The following is a 19,113-nucleotide window of genomic DNA, read 5'->3' on the forward strand; positions in this document are numbered from 1 at the left end:
GACCCAGGCTGATCCAAAGGTTTATTGAACCCCTGAGCATGCCTGGATTTTACTGTTGATATCAGTTTAATTCCTAAAGTACATGAATATGGAAGAAAAGAAAGAAAAGGGACAAAAGAACAAAGAACATCTTCTCCCTCTCAGGGTCATCAATAATGAGAAAAAGGTTTAGAAATGGCAGCTGGTCTTTGTCATCCTCCGAAATGCTTTCTACATTCTAGTTCCTCTTTTGCAGCCCAAATGGATCCCACCTACTGAAGTGACCTGAGTAAATGGCTTCTTTTTTCTTTCAGTCAAAAACTCCATTTCTACAGGGATATTCACCTGCATCAAGCAGAGGGGGAACGAACTTGCTTAATTCACACTAACATAGAAACCAGCCCAACCTGTTTGCTTGCATGCTTTGGCTACACCAGATGTGTGCAATTAAGACAGTTTAACAAGATGAAATTTAAACATCCAGCTTCTTTTGAGCAGGTTGCATTCATGAATCACACACTGGCAGTAGGAACCAGAGAGTAACTGCTTGAATGTCCTAGCCATTTGGAAGCTATTCAAAGCATGGTAAGGACTTGTCTCCAAAGAAAGCAGAAGAGCAGATGTGCCCACAGTGTATTCCTGACTCTCCCTTTATCAGATGCTTCTTAGAACTCCTCTTCTCCCTGTTTTCCTAGGGTAGGAAATGTAACAGACCTGGTTCTGCAGCTAAAGTCAAATTCTAACCCAATTTAGACAAGGCTCTGGTGAGGGTATGCTCTAGAAACCCGCTAGAGACATGTGGACCAGAGCCTTTATCCTGCACCTAAGATGCATCCAGGTAGCTGGATCTCAGTTTGTAATGGGAATTCACCCCATTAGACATCTGAAAATGACTACAAGTTAAGCTAACATGATGAAAATGGACTGTGATTTTAATTTAGATAATGTCACTCAATGAACAAATTGAGTCCTTGAACATTACTCAACTATTTAGAAGTGATGACATTAATAATTCTGATCAATTCGAACATTATAACTACTGCAGGCAGAAATGTTTCAACCAATATTTATTGAGAACCTACTATACCGCTGACACAATGCCAAATATTGCTAATTGCATGAAGTAATGTCTACATAAAATCAGTACAAATATTTTAACTGCTTTGATGGTATCTAGTAATATGCCCTCTAATTCAAAAAGTGCCTCTCTCCTGCAATTAAGGAAGAATAGACGAAATACAATTCAGTAATCAAGCATCCTTCCATATACTAATTTCCATTTAGCTCTTTTACCCCATGTGTTTATTAAAATGCATCTTGATAGCAATTCTTATATAAAATGGATGGCAATATTCCTTAGAAAATAAATGGATCAACTGTGCTTAAATGTGTTCTTTAAAAAAATGTGAAAGGTAAAATATTTGTATTACTACAGCAAGGCGGGGTTGGGGGCGAGTTAATAGCGGATATGAGATAATTTTATTTAGGTGTGGAAAGAAAGATACAACCAGATGGGACTGAGGAAACTCAGAATAATCCTGTGTGCCAAAGAAAACCACAGCAAGTGGTTTCAGAGTGTATTTCTTGAAATCCCCATCCTGCTATCCATGCATGTACTGTGCTAGCTGACTACAGTGGCAGCAGGGCTGTCACTTAGCTCTCAGCAGCTGGCCACTTACTGTTGGGTCTGATCTCCCTTAAAAGCTTCAGTCTTTCTTAATTCTTCACCCATAAATAAAAATAAAAATTCAATCAGTTCTTTAAAGCTTATAAATATGCATGAAAGACCAGACATTCACATGTCTAGGCTGCTTTCTCTGGTTGAGTAACTTTTTTTTAAAAAAACCTAGGCTTTTATTTAAAAATAGAATTTGGCAAATGAATAGTCCTTAATATGGATCAAGTGCATTTGGAATGCGTTCATGAAAATAAACAGCCAAGATATTTAACTTTGGGAAGCATTAACTGCAGGCACCTTATTCCTTCTTGACTTTTTATATTTTGTCATCTTTGAAAAGAGGTGCATTTTCAGGAGATTCATCAAAACAGGTAAATGTCATAGGAATATGATCCCATTTTCAGTAAGCAGTGCAAAGAAACTCCCAAGGCCTGGGACTTGGTTCACCCGTTGGTTTTTAATTTTTTAAGAAAAATTTATTTTTAAATAACCATTTGGCAATTCACCTACCACATTAAAATAAATTTCAGTTTTTTCCAAAACCATTTCCTGACTTTTTTGTCTATCATCATTTTACTGTCATACCTACATGTGGTGTTTTCACAGTTCTGAATTGGTTTTCACTTATTACTATATTATAACTGTTTTTCATGTTATTTCATAGAGCATCAGTATTATAATTTTGTTTGGGGTTAGAATAATATTTACATTTTTAAAAACTGATGTACTTCACATAATTTTACATGTTCCATAAAAATGTATAAAATATAGATATTAATTATTTCTTCAAAGTTTGGAGAAAAAATTAAAAAACAATGGATCTATCAAGTTACATGCTTTGCAAAGTGGATTAAAAAAAACCTGAATTTTTCCTAAATTGTTTGTTATTTAAAATTTTTCTTACTTATAAATTTATAATTAAATTTGAATGGTTGATACCAATTCATTTCTTTTTTTTTTTTCCTGGTACCAGAAATCGAACTCATGACCTTGCACTTGCCAGGCAGGTGCTGTGCCACTCAGCTAAATCCCCAGCCCCCCAATTCATTTCTTATACACAGTGAGACACATTATATTGTCAAACTACTATATTGTGCATAATACTGCATAGTTTTTTTTTAAAATACTAATTATATATTGACTGTTTTGCCATTTTAGCTTTAAGTTTTGAGTTTTTGCTTATTTTATTATTGCTTTCAGAGTCAGTTTTTGATTTATTTATTTTTTAACTATCTGTTTTACCTTTTTAAATTTTTTTTCAGTTACCTGTGTTTGAATGACTTCTTTTACTTTCTCTGAAAACATTCATAAAGCTATGACCTTCAAGCTCTGCTTTGATCATGTTAGATGTTAATATGCAGCTTCATTATTTAGATGTTAATATGTAGTTAGATGTTAAAATGTAGTTCCTTATCTGTTAAATGGCCTTTTACTTGTATTTCTTTCTAGACCTAATTGTTAGAAGACTGTTGTGTGTTTCTGAATGCTTGGGATGTTTGTATTGTTGGAACTGGAGGTATACACAGAAAACAAAGTTGATTTAAGAATGTAAACATACTTTGACTGAATCTTCCTAGATCATGCATCTTGTACATACTTGTAGACACTTCAAAATGAAACTTGTGTCTAAGTAATCTTAAAGGTATATGAAATACACCAAATTTGCATTCTTTTCTCTTTTCTTTTCTTTCTTTTTTTTTTTTGAGACAAATTTTGGCTATGCAGTTCAGGCCAGTCTTGAGCTCACTGTGTAGCTCAGGCTGGTCTAGAACTTGCAACGATCCTCCTGCCTGAACCTCCCAAGTGCTGGGATTACAGGCATGCACCACCACACCCCACTGCATCTTTTTAAAAGGCATATTGTTCATACACCACTTCTCAATATCATGAGGGTTAAACAGTAAGAGCTATGTAGCATCACTAGTGCCTAGTATATCATAACTAGTTAGTAAATGCTGGGAGGTACAGGTATAATCACAACAGCAGTCTTCTAGTAGTGATGCTCCTCCACTTCTTATGCAGGCATAACTATACTCTTCAACTGGAAAAGAGTAACTTCTGAGTTCTTGGTCTGGCTTTTCTTATCTGTGATTTAATGTGGCTGGACTGGATGCTTTCTGAAGTAGTTTCCAGATCTAACATTAAAGCTCATTTGCTGGCAGTTTTCAGGACCCAGGCACTTATCTACACCAGATGTAGGTCACACATATCCCTTGTTCCAAAACAACCTGTTCAAACACTCTGTCACAGCAAATCTCTCTGGGAAGTGAAGTCAAGATAGAAAATTTTAGCAAACATGCTACTCCATCTGAGTGTTTTGGACAGGTAGAAATTGATTCATTATTTCTGGAATGAAAGCAAAAATTTCAAAGCTATTTATCAACCCTACTTGTACTTTCCAGGAATAAAAGTAAAATTTCTGAAGCAATTGAAGCCAGGCCTACACTTTTCCCGTCACAAAAATACTTGGCGCTTCTGTTAATTTGTGTTTATTTCCATCAGTATTAGAAATCAAAGTATATATGAGAAAAGATGGAATATAAAGTAACAAAGTATTTGCATGACTGGAAATAATCCAGTCCTCTCCTGTATTATAAGTTATTTATAAAGGGTGCTAGACATGTATACCTCCTCTACACATTGTTAGCATTAAGATTAAAATTATCATTACGAATAACAAATTTTCTCATGTGTAAGATCATTATCGACTAGTCAACATATCAATTTTAAAAAAGCTTTAAAATTGAATGATAAGTAATGTATGAATAAGCCTTAATATGTGTCAAAATAAACCCCTCTCCTTCAGTTTTATTTGTTTCACCCAAGAGATCACATAATTACATAAAAGCCCAAGCTTACCTGTGCGATACACAAAGTTGCCTTCAGTTTCTGATGACGATGGAGACACCAGTTCTTCCTCAAATTCGTTGGAACTAAAAGACCCTGAATGGTTTCTTTGCCTTGTTTTCCCCATCATGGCAGTGCTTGTGGCCATGACATGTCTCAAAGAGTCGTTAAGGTAACGGTTCAACAAGCTGCTCTTGTATTTGGGGGGTGATACGTAGTCCTCGCTGGCTCGCGACTCAGGCCTTACGCTGGCTTTGATCGCTGTGCTCTCACTTTTAATCACAGGATGATGAACTGGAGTATTGTAGCCCCCTTCATTCATGTGTGGTCTCGGAGGGTTTTCTCCATCTATGAAGAATACATACACTGTGTAAAATCACCTTTGATAAATGAGATTTAGTTTTAGGCAAAAGAAGGCAGGCATCTATGTAGTCTCTCCTATAGTATTTTAATTTTTGTGAATTTCACAGAAAATGATTCCAACACACAATACATCTATAAACAAGTAGAAATGTCATAATTCTGTTGCCCATTGACAGTAGTGTCAAAATAAATTTGCTTCTGCAATAAAAAAGAGCTGTGATGGCACCATCCTATTTTGTGAGGTCAGTCTTACAAATGGTAACTGAGGTGAATTTCTTATTACAGAGGCGAAGCAAAAGAAAGCAAAATGAAGGGCTGGGAATTTAGCTCAGGGGCACAACACCTGCCTGGCAAGAACAAGGTCATGAGTTCGATTCCTAGTACTGGAAGAAAAACAAAACATAAAACAAAAACAAAAATTTAAAAAAAAGAAAGCAAGATGAAAATTATTAACGAACCTTCAGAACAGGAATCATCACTGCTTACGCTGAGCCGCTCAGCATTCCCTTGCACATACTTGTTGTACAGCTTTATTCTCAAGGCCCAGCTTAAATCGGGCTGCCGAACAGTATTCTTAAGCCGACGTCTTGCATTAGCAAACCAATTTGACACCTGAAACAGTAGTAGTTTTCCATTAACAAAGCACAAAAACATGACTCATTCTGTATTTACTTTCTCACAAAGGATCCAAGCATCTGCCAGCATCTTTCATCACTAGACATCCTCAGACACAGGAGTACTGGATGTTCACGTCTGATCATTCCTTCAACAATGCTAAGCACGTACGACAGAACTGAGCTCTCTCTATATGCTGGGAATAACAAAAATGAAGAGGCATTGCCTCTTTATTTTAGTCTTAACTGAACGGCACCTATGTGCTTAAGAAACATGATTTTTAGCTTATAACGGAGTGTTCCCTCCCTGCCTGTCTGTCCCATCTGACTGTTTTCTTAGCTAAGAAACATCTAGCAAGAGACTGAGATGAGAAAGAATGGGAAAAATGGCAGACAAGGCATGAAAACTAAGAGAAGCCAGGCTTGGTGGCACATGCCGGTGGGCTTACCTACTCAGGAGGCTAAAGCCAGAAAGATGTCGTTTGAGGCCAGAAGTTCAAAAACCAACCTGGGCAATATACCTAGACCCCATCTCAAAATATAAAAAACAAAAAAAAAAGGGCTATAAGAATCCAAAGGAGGGCTGGGGATTTAGCTCAGTGGCAAAGCGCCTGCCTGGCAAGCACAAGGTCATGAGTTCGGTTCCCGGTACCGGAGAAAAACCAAAAAAAAAAAAAAAGAATCCAAAGGAAAGAAGGGTTATTTTCCAGCAAAAGTCAAGTCTTCAGGAGGAATTTAAGCTAGTACATGAAGGAAGACTGAGTGTGTCAGATGGAGTGGACAGGAAGAATATTCTTAATCAAGGGGAACAAGGAGGAGTAAATAGAAGTCAAAATTCACACATATGGTGGACGGTGAGCAAAAGGAAGAATTAAAGATGATCCTGAGCCATCATGAATGAGATGTCTGGCAAGAAATTAAAAAAAGGTACCTGAAACATAAAGAAGGAAATGATCAGATTTGAGGTGCACAAGTACAGGGATGACAGCAGAAGTCATGAGGAGGCAAAAGAAGAGGGTCAAGGGTCAGGTTCTGGAAACCACCAGCAGAACGGAGGGAGGACTACTGGGACAGGAGCCCGCAAAACTACAAGAAAGGGAGCAGAGAAGCAGAGGGCGGGAAAAGCCAAAGAGCTTTAAGTGAAAGTCAAGTGCTTCTTAAGCACCCAGGTGAAGCCAAAGAAATGGACTCCCCAAAACAAAGAAAAACCACTTCTGTTCTTTTTTAAGGTGCCACTGGATTTCTAGAGGCTGAAATTGCACTTGAAATTTCTTTTAAAATATCAGGATATATATCAGAATATAGATTTTTTAAAATCTCCAAGGAAAAAATTGCTTTTAAAAGAACAAAACATGGGAAGAGAATTAAGTCTTTCTGTCAGTTTGTTCCAGAACACGATCCCATATTACTGTATGGTTTGTGTGGCAAAGGTTTCACAGGCAGTTTCTGCTTTCTTTTTCTTTTTGCTATATTATAATACATAATTTTACACATTGCTCAAGCCCTAATTTTTGGATGAAACTGTGGTAAGTTCTATTTTAAGAAAGGCAAAATTGAATTTTGTTCTGCCTGTCTCCATGACTAACACATGATAGCTCTTCCACAGAAATTCAACCTTAAGTGTGCCCTGCATCACTTCCCTCTGCCTTAGCCATGATAACTGCCCTTTCACATTTATGTGCAATGATGTAACATCTCACTATGGCACTTCAGAAGTCTCGGTCTTCACCAACTTCACTTCTTGTTAAGCTGAACTAGTATTACTATGATTTAGTCTGACTACAAGTGCTCAGTCTTTTCATTGTGCCTAGAAAACTTCTGGAACTGTTTGTTCAACAAATATATAGACAGAGTACCTAATCTATATGAGTAATGGTATTCAGTGCCAGGACTGATTAATCTTTGTTCCCTGTTGCCCAGATAGACCGGAAGTGAAGGAGGCATGATTAGCCAGGCTATAGAGGTAACTATTCACATGGAAACACAAAGCACGTGATCCCTTTCTTCACATTCTCAAACTCGCTTCTGATGCTCCAGCTCACTGCCAAAGTTTTAACCCAATCCTCATGACTACTAGCTTGGAATTTTATAACAGCCTTCCAACTTCTCTGTCTTCCATTCCAGTCTCCTGAATGAATCTGTTTTAAAGTTTTTTACTTTTATGAGTACATGTTTGTAGTAATAATGATTACACTCATCGTTAACAACCGTCATCAAATTCAAGTGTTCATGGTCACTTTTACTTAATTGCTTTACTTAACTTCTTCAAATCCTCATTGATGTCCTGCTATCCTAACTGTGGTATAATGGCAAGAGACCTGGTCTTCTGACCAGAATTTGTCAAAAACATGCTGTACAAATTTAGTTAGGTCATTCAATTTTCCTAAACTTCAACTCTTTCCTCTAAAATCCCCGATATCCTTGCCAGTGTTACACTGGGCCCTGTCAAGATAGCTCTAGGTCTCCTATAGTTAGTACAAACCTACCTGCTGCTCTTCCCAGTGCTCTCTCTAGCAATCAGACATGTGTGATTATTTCCAGCTTTGTTCTTCCCACACATGGAGGACAGACAGCTGGTGGTTTCCCTTATGCCTATATTACTCATATTTAATAGAATCCAACTCCAAGACTTTTTATTATTTTCTTTACTAAACATCATACGATCTAGACTGAATTAAAATTTTAACCAATCTTAACTGGCTTGCACTGTACCTACATATTACAGTTTAAAACCCAATTCCTATAACACTCTTCATGTAATGAAAACATAATGGCCTTCTAATAAAAAACATTAGTACACTATAATTCTAATGTACATAAATAGTTTTCATATATAGGGGTCATATCCTTTTTAATGTTTTATATACTTACAGTTCTTACCATATTATAATAGTTATACATTAGGAAATTTTCCAGAAATGTTTACTGATATCTAATAGTCTGCTTCTAAATTGATCTCATAAGTTTGACTGTCATCCAGTTTGTTAATAAATTTATTTTGCTACTATTTTATCACCAGAAATTTACAGTGCAACCTAGAAGTTAAGGTAGATATAGTCTAAGGTATTTCATATGCATTTACAGTAAGTCCTGCAAATGGGAGACAAATCACTGGTTGATTAATTTGAAAAAGTTTTGGCAATTTTTTTCTGATGAATCAGTGCAAACTCCACGTCTCATTGAAGGTAAAAATGCAAGTTCACATTTTCTTCCTTTTGCGTACTATGGCTCCCTTCAGGGTGTCATGCATAGTATCCTTAAATTGTGTTTTGTATAAAACAGGCCTCCTTACTGAGAATAGGTTCTGGAGCAGCATTTTAGAGTTAAACTCAATGCTTTTAAAAACCACACATTTTACAGTGAAAGTATAGGGAGCCAAATATCTAGAAAGTGGAAGAGAAAACTAAAAAAAAATTCACCCTACTCTAACAGAGGTGTTTACATTCATCATATTGACAGAGCAATCATTATAGTGAACCCAAAGGGGATAAACTGGCATCTGTCTACCTTTGAACACACTGGATTAACAAACTTATTCTGCTGAAATACCGAGCACCTGGTTTCTATTTTGTACAGTCTTGGGAATACTGCATAAGAGACAATCTGAGATATTGTTGAATGTTTAAAAGTCACTATAAGACATCCAATTCATCCAGGTGTACCTGTCTCAGCAGCCGCGCTCACTTCCAAGTGAAAACAGAGCTATAACATGGTGGGCAAGATCTTGCAGCACAACAGTGTTAGTCAGCTAGATCACAGGGACTTGAAATTTGTAAGAGGAGAAAGTATTATTCCTTGGCATCTACCTGATAGAAAACCCCAATCTCTTATAACTTAATATTATTCCACAATAAAGCTGTTTATATTTTGAGAGTACAAAGTATATTGTTAAAATGTTTGAACAATAACCACCTACAGGAACCAAGCACAGTGGAATATTTTGGTCAGATAAAAAGAAAGTGCATGCATGTATATGCACACACAGATCATCTTCATGTTAATTTTATAAAAATGCTTTTATTATGTTAAAAAGATGTCAAATTGATAATCCCAACAAGAGCTAAGCCCAGGTGAGCATAGCCACAGCAAATTACAACAGACTACCAGTCAAGTGAGCAGAAATAAATGAAAGATGCACAAATATTTCCCTGCTTCGTGTTTCAAAAACAAAACACACTTGAGTACTAATTAATGTCTTCTGATTAACAAAACTTCCACTGATAAGAAAAAGTACCTTTAGAAGTCCCCAAAACTATTTCCATGTTTTTAATTCTAGGCTTCAAGGGAAATTTCTGACTAGATTTCACTCTTCCTTATCAGTCTAAGAGTAGTGAAATTACTGTGTATGAAAAGCCTAATACAACCCAAAGGAAAAAAGTAAATATAAAAGCAACTTCCAAATATAATACACTTTTATAGTTAAGGAATAAAACAGGCTGACATCTTGTTAATATAAGCCATGAAAAATAGGAGATAGGAAAAGTAAAACTTTGATAGAAATAAGAGAAGCACTCCATATTTGCCTCTAGACATAGCTGTATAACATATTTTCAGGTATTTTGAAAATAAAATGGGTTATATCTGTGCTTGTTCTGCAGAACTATCATACAGTGTTAAAGTTAATAAGCTGCTCTCTGTGTATTCCCTATAATAGGATGAGTTTTTAAACTAGAACATCTTAAGAGTTCAAGACATTCTTCAGTTGTCAGAGACATATTTTGGAAAGCTACATGATGAGTACTGTGTTACTTCCCAGAAGTAAGCTGTTCACTCTACAAAAGTGTGTGGATGCTCTGTTACATGAAAAGCACTGGGCTGGGGCCATACGTCTCGGGAATGCCATGGGCAAGACATGATCACGCTTCTCGAGAAGGCTGACTCCACAGGAGAAACTTACTCACTGGGAGAGTCTGACTCATTACTTAGGGTCTAATTTGCAGGGATCAAAAGCTTTGCTCAGATCACAGCTTTATATTTTCCTCAGAAATATGTAAACTACTAATGTAATTTTGCTTTACATGTTTAGTTTATGTTTGAATTATACAAGCTCATATATATGTGTAATATATATAATATATATGTATTTTACATACATTTATATATGTATATTTTACATATATATGTATTTTACAAGTATATATATATACACGTACACAATATATTTATAAAATTTACATAGACATACCATTGTGCTTAGTTAAAAATAACTGGACACAAACTGGATTATACCTTAAGGTGCTTTGGATAATTTTATACATATTAACTTTTTCCATTTATTATTTTAAAGTTTAAGAAATCAACTTCAGTTATGGTGAAATTTGAAGATCTATGCACAGATATCATTTGTTATTATCAATAATCTTTGCCCATTTAAAAACTATGTATTTTGTGCATTTTTTATTTTCTGAGGACTAGTATAAGAGAAAGAAAAGGGGTTTGAGTGGAAATTTCATGTAAATTAGAGAAAAGTAATAGTCTTACCAAGATATAAATGTAAAAGGAATTGTTATGTGTATGCAAACTGTCATTACAGGTAGCAAGTAATTGGATCCTTCATAATTACTTGAGTTGCATCTCAACAAAAAAACTGAAATGTCTCTCATTTTTTTGTAACTAAAATATGTTTTAAAACAATTTTTCTGCTTTCTCTATAAAAAAATGGCTACCAAGATAAGGTAATGGAGCATTGTAGATATCATTGTGAAATATTCAAGTAACTACAAACTAGTGTATGTTCAAAATAAATAGCAAACATGTTTAGAGCTGGGGATGTAGCTCAGTGGCACAGCACCTGCCTGGCAAGTGCGAGGGCCTGAGTTTGACTTTTGGTATAAAAAAAAAAATAGCATACATGTTTAAACTGAAATCAGCATATATATTTATTTTCATAAGTCAAATTTTTCTGACTATAGCAATTTATTTGGAAACTGCTTTTGTAAATCACTGAAAAGCTCATAGTTTTTAAACATTTTTATCAGTATTTGTTTGAAGTACATAATGATTATGTTCATTGTGGAGAGTTATTTTATGTTGAACAGATATTAAGCCAAGAAGTCTTATATTAATTTCTCCCTCCAGCTGTTGGAAATCACTATTAGTACAATTTCCTGTTAATAAGAAGAAAAAAGAGGTTTTTCTGTACAGCTATATTTTGAAAATAAGCAGAAAAATACATATTAGAATTTCAATAAGACTGACCTCAAGCCAGTTTTCATGCTTTGTCAAAAAATAATTCCTAATTGAAAACTTTCAATACTCTGGAAATAGATTTTATTTTCTTTACTATTTGTTTAATTTGGAGTGTTTCCCTTACTCTAAATTTCATGGAATGTTCAAAATCTCACAGATGCAGTTACGGAGCTGCTGTGCTATACAAAGTGTCCCAGTCCATCCTGCCCCTCCTTCTCTCCCTGGCTATAGCTGTTTGCTTGTGTAAATGTCCATGCCACTATATCTGTCATGAGAATTGTGGTGAAATGGAAAAAACATTTGACCTAAAATTATATTTTCATTCCTAGGCCAACCTCTGCACCTTACTGATACTAAACTCCCACACACCTCGGCTATGTTGTCTGTGAGGAATTAACAGTAACTGCTCTCTGTCACTATGTTTTTCTGAATAGCAAATATGATTGTGTTCAGAAAAGCTAGCTCAATGTAAACCAGTGTTTGTTCACTGGAGAAGAAACCACCTTGCATCATTTCTCTGCATTTGGCAAGGAACCCAATTATCTGACATCTGAACTCTGTCTCCTCGCAAGTCCAGCAGAAAAATACCATAAGCAAAGTGCCTACTGTGCATTCCAGCTAATGCCATGATGCTTCCTGTTAGAAAAAAAGAATAAAGTTTCTGGGTTGGGAGTGTAGCTCAGCAGCAAGGTGCCTTGCTGACAAGTGTGAGGTCCTGAGTTCAATTCCCTGTCCCCCCACCAAAAAAGAATAAAGTATCTTATTACTTGGCTTTCTAGGTCCTGTCTCTACCTGTCTTTCTAGTTCCACTCCCACCTGTGTTAATAATGGTAATTTTGAGAGTTATTCCAAACTTAAGCTTTAATATGGGGCTCCAATATGTTGCTTCATGTTCTAGGGTTCTCAAAGATTTTGAGCCCAAAGACGGCAGCTCCAGAGTCACTTGCAAACTCGTCAGAAAGGTAAATTATTGATCTCAATGGAGACTACTGGATGAGGAACTCTGAGATGCAGGCGGGAGTTGGTGCTTTCACAAACCTCTCAGCTTACCCTGACATGCACTAAATGTGGGCAGCACCCTCTATTTACATCACACCTGAGTCCAGACTCCCAGTGCCTTCTCAGAATTCTGCAGCTGACCTTCCAGTCCCCACCCTCACAGCTCATTCTACAATCCCTCCTGGACCGGTCATTCACACGAAAATGGTAAGTAAGGGTGCGAAGCTCAGAACTGTGCGCCGGCGCCCCAACCAGCATCATCCTCTGCGGCCAAAGCGGAAGCATCCGGACCCGCCCTTCCCTGGGTTCTGGGCTCCGTCCTCCGCTGAGGAAAGGAGCCACCTGTGTCCTCCTCAGCTAGCAGGGGAGACGGATTCAGAATCTGTTGGGTCCCTGTTACCTGTACTAGCGTCATCTGTGAGCCAAGGGCCAAGAGTATCTTCTCCGTTTTGGTGGGATACGGGTTGTCCCGGTGCTTGTAAAGCCACTGCTTCAGAGGCCGCGCCATGTCTTGCAGGGCCTGCCGCTTGTGCCTCACTTTGCCGCCGTTCTGCCGGGCCCTAAAACCCCGGGAGAAGAGGAAGACTTGGTGAGCGGCGCCCTTCCGGATCCTCCACGTGGTCCCCAGCATTTGGAAAAGGCTATCTGGGTCCCAGCTCTGAGAAGCCCTCTTATCCACACGCCCCCGGGTTAAGACCAAGCTGGGGAAGGAAGTCACGCTAATCACAGGGGGTCATTGGTGGCAGCACAGTACTCTAAGTTGATCTTGACATGGAGAGTACCCTAAACCTCAAAGTTAGAGGTTTGGGAGATAAAGCGTAAGTGATCTGAAGAACAGAAGCGGTGACTGCACCCTTCCCATAGCCGCCTGGCTTAGGCCCTCGAATAGTCCAGGCCTCACAGGCGGTCCGGGCTTTCCAGTCGCCTGCGATCAGGGGGAAGGTCGCCCAGTGGATGTCAAGAATAGAGCAAAGGACGCAACTGCCCAGCTGTTGGAGGTCTGCTCTCCTTCTTTGGGAAAGGGAGGGAACTTTCCGAAAGAAAGGTTTGCGCAAGAAGGGTACACAACCTAAGAAACACTCGAGGGGCGCCGTTTCCCAATTAAGGCAGAGTGGAAAGTAGGAAAGTTCCGTCCTAGAAGGTAAAGTAAGAAGACCCCCAGGAAAAACATATTCAGAGGAGGCGGCAGAAGCAGCCCCAGCCTCGTCTGCGCTGCGCTCCCGAGCGACTCCGGGAGGTGTCGCCGCGCCTCAGCAGGCGCGCCCCGGGCCCAGGGAAGCTGCCGCGCCTGCGCCGCTGCCTCCCGGCTCCTGCCTCTTCAGATACTTTGAAATGCAATTCCAGCCGAACCGCCTGGTAGTAACTTTTTTTTTTGACGAAACCTAATCTCTATTTTACTAACCAACAAGGCCGCAGAGCAAGGAGCTGATGCAATACTTCAGGTGGAGGCGGCCAGGACAGCGGCTCCTCCCCTGGCCTCCCAGACCTGGCCGGCCGAAGTCTGTCCTCCAGGGCCCCCGCACCGAAGCAGGTGGCCCCCGCCTCCCAGGAATCCCCTTACCCGCTGAACCGAAAGCGGGGGGGGTGGACAGGGTGGTCCTGGCCTCTCCTCAGGGTCCCCTGCGGGCCCCTCAAAGCAGCGCGCCCCAGATGTCCAGCAGGGAGGCGACCTTCGCAGTCCCTGTCCAGGGCGCGGGGGCCGGGTGACAGAAAGGAGATCCCGGAGGCCTGACCCCAGGATCCGGAACTGCTGTTTTGCCCTTCTCCTACGCATCCCGTTCAGTCCCTCTGCGCCAGCGGTACGAACAGGGGGCTGGAAACTACCCTGAGGTCCAGGTAGCAGAGGACGGGAAGGCTGCCCCGAGTCTTTCCCCAAAAGCCTCTTTTCAACTGTTCTAACGAATGGATCGCCCATGTTTTGGGACTCCAAATCCATAAAACAAGGACACGCAACCCCAGGTGACCCAGAATTTTCCTCTTGGGGAAACCCTGGGTGACCCACCCGCGGGTCCCAAGCCTCAGACCCCAGGGTACGAGAGTCCACCCCTCCGGGCTGCAGGCGGGAAGGCCCCGGGAGCGCACACTTACCCTGTCCTGCGGTGTCTCAAGCCGAGGTTGTCCTTGAGGGGTGGACTGTCGGCAATGCCCACTTCGGGGCGGGCGTGGGGACTGTCCAGGACACTGCTGTAGGGCCGGCCGCCGCGCTCCCGTTCTACAGCGCCTCTGTCCTCAAAAAGCACGGCGCCGCTGAGCTTGTTGAAGACGATGGTGTTCATGGTGCTGGCTGGCAGGAGCGCGCGGCGCGGCCGCAGCTCCTCGGGGCCGGGTGGCCAGCAGCTCCGCAACTGGGCTCGAGTTCTAAGAGATCAAGGTGCATCGCGTTACTGCCTGACAGTGCTTAGATTCCTGCAGGTTTGGGGCCCTGGGCTTGGCGGGAGCGCTGGACTGCGGAGCTCAGGGGCGGAGCGGCCCCGCAGCTACTGGACCAGCGAACTCCCGCCTCTCCCACCTGGCTCTCCACCCTCCTATCCAGCCACTGTTATCCAGGACAGATCCTAGCCTGTCTTTCCGGGCGTCAAGCTCCATCCCTACCTCCGGGAACTTCAATCAGAAACAATGCGCCTACAGGGGCAAAGGGAGCAATTCTCAAAGAGCCTTCCGGTCCGGAGAACGGCATTGGGGATGCAAGCGTCCCGGGGCCCCCACTTGAGGCGTCAGAAGGGGTGGAGTGGAAAGGAACATTTGGAGTAATACAAGCAACTGCATCAGCAAGGCCTAGTTAAGGAGCCCCATGCCATGCTGGGATTCAGGGATTTTCATGTTTTCTAGATCTTGGATTCCTGGCTGAAACCCCTGCGACTTCCGCCTAAGGTCTCCCAGAGAAGGGATGAGGACGGGGAACCATTAGAAGCGGGTCCCAGCATTGGAACGTTAAATGGTGCCCGGACAAATGCACCACATTCTCCCAAAGTTGAGCTGTTCCCCTCAAGCGCGCCCCAGGATGCTCAAGGGTTGCTGCAGCCAGAACCTTGACCTTCCGCGGAGCGTGTGCGACCGGGGAGCTTTGGGGCGGTAAAGGTGTCAGCTACCTAAGGCAGGAGGCCGAGGGGCGGCCAGACGCTGCACCTCCCAGCCCGCGGCTCGGAACCCTGCAGTTCACCTTGGATCTGTGGACTGGAGCCTCTGCCCTCCGTTCGCAGGGTTCGGGGTCCACCTCGCGCCTCCTGGGATACACCGTATCGCTGCCCCGCCCTGCTCAGCCTAGCGCCTGGGGGCAGCGCCCCTGGTCCTTAGCACAGTTTGCCCTTCGTTGTCCCGGACCCTCCCCCGGCAGCTGCTTCACTGGGCGTCGGCACGCACCAGCGCCCCCGCCCCGCCCTCAGGCCACAGCAGCGGCCAGCACAGCGACTACAGGGCGGCCACTTGTCACCGTCAGACCTCCAGGAGCTGCTGCTCGTCCCCTAAGGCCAAGTCCTCCGGGGCTGACAGGTATGTGCCAGGGTGCGCGCACAGCCTCAGCTAAGTGTCAAAGCACGTGCCGGTGCTCCACTTCCTTTTTGCATCAGGGCGCTTGTCGATTTGAGTACATGCTGTTTTATTTGTAAAGGTGTCCTCTCCCAAACCCCTCCATCTGTCCCCTGCCAGCCCTGGCCTCCTACAGGCAACCGCGTGCTTCTCGTAGCGAAGCCGCCGCGAGGTTCGCCACCTCGCACCTTCTCCACGCAAAGAACGCACCCGCAGATCCCCGGCACGCTCTGGGTCTGCAGACCCAGGAGGCGACAAAGGTCCGAGAGCCCGATCCGCTGCAAGGGGCTCGGAGGCTTGGGGCCCCGTTCCGAAATCCTTCCTTGGGTTCCGCAAGGGATAAACGGCGCCTTCGGTTGGCTCCTTTGCGCCCCACTTACCCCGATTCACTCCACACTGCGCTAGGGCGCTCACTCCCTTCAGAACTGCCCCGCCCAATGCCCGCCAATAACTTTAAAGCAGAGGAGGCGCGGCCAGGTGGGCGCCCCAGCTCCCCGCAGACCCTAGAGCCAGCCCTGGCAGCCGCGGAGGCGCGTCCCCAGCGGACCTCGGAGAGAGGTGGGGGAAGGGCAGGACGAGCGGGGACGCCGAGTAGCGCACGCCCGCGCCGGGAGGGGACCCGAGAGCCCGGCAGTACCTGCTGCGGCGCAGCTGGTTCCCCTGCCCCGCGGTTAGGCAGGCGCCCATACCCGCCGCATGTTCTCCGCGCAGGCTGCAGCGCGATCCCTGCCGCCACCGCCGTCGCCTCGGCTTTATTTACCCGGACCGGCGCACGCGGCCCGGGAACAGGAATACCGAAGCCTTCTCATGTTTCCTGACCGCCAGTCCCAGCCGGCGAACATCCTGCTGGCACGGTATCCAGGTTCCCGGGCGCGAGAGAGGAAGCGTCCGCTCCTGCGGGGCGAGGGAACTGCTGTTCACCCCTCTCGGAGAAGCTGTCCCCGGGCCGCGAGTCCGCCCTGGCCAGGCGCAGCTCCCCAAGCCTCCGGCCTTGTCGTTGCGGAGTGAAAGGAGCTGTCTCCTTCGCCCTTAGGAGAGCAATTGGAGAAAACGCCGGGTGCGCTCGCCCCGGCTCCGGGAGCTGCGGCGCTGCGGTGCAAGCCCAGTGTCTTAACTGGAGTGCCGGAAATGTCACCACGCGTGGCTAGGCGGGAGAGGCCACCGTGACGCTCTCTGTATTTTCCCTGCGATTAGCGGGTGTGAAGCTCGAGCTCTGGTTTGCGTCTACAACTCAAGAGCGTGTTGATCGGGGTTCTTGGGGCCTGGCAGCCTCTTTTCTGGTATCACTGGGCTTCTCAGGTCCTAAGTCTCTCGGGCAAGGCCAGGTATATAGGTGTCTCTGGGACAAGCGCTGAAGAGGTTGCGGTGGTCTCCCCGGACGGGGAGGTAGAAGGCAAAAATGGGGCAGATCGAGCCCAGGTGCCCAAGCCTTGGTAACCCAGGTGCGGAAAAGATGGTGTGCCCAGAGTCAAAACTCGGCAACAGCCAAGGGGATGAAACGTGAAACAATTTCGAGCTGGGACATAGCAAAAGCAGAGAGAATGGTATCAGATTCTCATAAGGAGGATACTTTGCTACCCGCGTGGAATAAGAGCAGCTAAGCTGCTACGGCTTAGGTGTAACTGGAAGAGCAGAGCTACAGGCAGTTCAGACAATGGACCCTTCAGGCAGAAGCACTAAGGCCCGGGGCAGCGAGCAACCTGCGCTCTCGCTTCGGGCCCTGACGCTTCTGTGCACTTTTCATCTTTTTTAAGAGCAAAAGTACGTTTTCCCAGATCCTTTTCTCCTCTAAAGCTGGCTAGCTAGGGCTGGGGTAGGGGTCCACCTAAGGATCTTCCCTTTCTAATGCTCAGAAGTGATTACAATATATACTACAGTTGTTATTTTTCCAAGACTAATCACACTCTCGAATTTTCAAGTCTGCTGTCTTCCCAGACACTCCACAGCGAACCAGGCAGCGGCACAATGTAAAGCAGAAAGAAAGTCAGCTTTGCAGTTTTGCACCCTAGGCAGATACATGCTATCATTTCAGCACGTTGCCTGCTGTCCTCGGTTCTCTCCTGTTATGTAACTTGCGGCTGCGGAGCTCGCATCTTGTCCTTGGCGCGGCGCTTGGAGAGTGGCTTCAGAGGGCTTAGGTCTACTTCGCTGAGACACTCAGCAAACACGTTTCACAACAGAAACGCACCTAACTGACAATGCACAGGAGGGAAGAGCCGCGTATTCTTCCATGGTCTCTATGAGCCCTGGCAAACATAGGGCAATCAGCTGTAACACATCCCTCCGACTTATTTTTTCCTTTTGAATCAGCTGTCCCAGGCAAAGCAACAGGCATGCATGTAGTTGCCTGCAGTTTTATGATCTTCTGCTGGCCTATTGAGCTGCATGCTATAGTAAATGTTATTGTAGGACAAATTAATTTTTAGTACTTAAATATATTTATGCAGTTTTAAAATGCAGAGCATTTTAACATACATTGATATGTAAGATTTGTTCTCTTAAAGCCTAAAATAAAATATACAGAAAAACCTTTATGAAATAATATTTTATTTTGTATAGGAATATTATACACCTTCATAAGTCTTAGATGAAATCGCTGAAAATTAATATATGATAATTCTTTTGGACTACAGTTTAATAATTAGAATCCATTCTAAAATGAAAAAAAAAAGGACTGTCCATTTTAAAAGTGAAACTGTAGTGATCCCTCTCTAAAATACAAATGGGAATTTATTTTGTAATAGATCAAAATTTTATTTTTGCAAGTTTCATTTTCTATGCACAAGGACCTTCATCCACAATTCAAATATTATCATTCTGTTAAATTTCACCTTTCTAAATTGGATTTTACTCAACTACTAATGCTTTATTGCAATGTCAGTCTATTAAATAAATTCTCCTTATAATGCTCAGAAGTAA

At 43.0% G+C, this 19,113-nt stretch overlaps 1 protein-coding gene across 7 annotated transcripts in view; it reads right to left on the bottom strand.

The window, feature by feature from the left end:
• Positions 1-17,275, bottom strand: part of Mkx (mohawk homeobox) — a 66,875-nt gene extending 49,600 nt beyond the window's left edge. Inside the window, exons 1-6 of one of the 7 annotated variants that reach the window (XM_013521475.1) lie at positions 16,832-17,275; positions 14,758-15,027; positions 13,070-13,229; positions 5,326-5,479; positions 4,517-4,852; positions 3,489-4,003 (exon numbers count right to left, since the gene is read on the bottom strand). In XM_013521475.1, coding sequence (XP_013376929.1) covers positions 3,957-4,003; positions 4,517-4,852; positions 5,326-5,479; positions 13,070-13,229; positions 14,758-15,027; positions 16,832-16,881 — 1,017 coding nt within the window. In that variant the 5' untranslated portion in view covers positions 16,882-17,275 and the 3' untranslated portion in view covers positions 3,489-3,956. Of the gene's footprint in view, positions 1-3,488; positions 4,004-4,516; positions 4,853-5,325; positions 5,480-13,069; positions 13,230-14,757; positions 15,028-15,829; positions 15,923-16,404; positions 16,529-16,574; positions 16,598-16,831 lie in introns of those variants that run through there. The other 6 variants (XM_005398100.1, XM_013521473.1, XM_005398103.1 and 3 more) reach the window with 6 other exon arrangements.
• Between the last annotated feature and the right edge of the window lie 1,838 nt (positions 17,276-19,113).

This window comes from Chinchilla lanigera, unplaced genomic scaffold (assembly GCF_000276665.1).
Source record: "Chinchilla lanigera isolate Chin_1 unplaced genomic scaffold, ChiLan1.0 scaffold00061, whole genome shotgun sequence".
In the NCBI taxonomy this organism is placed as follows: domain Eukaryota; kingdom Metazoa; phylum Chordata; class Mammalia; order Rodentia; family Chinchillidae; genus Chinchilla; species Chinchilla lanigera.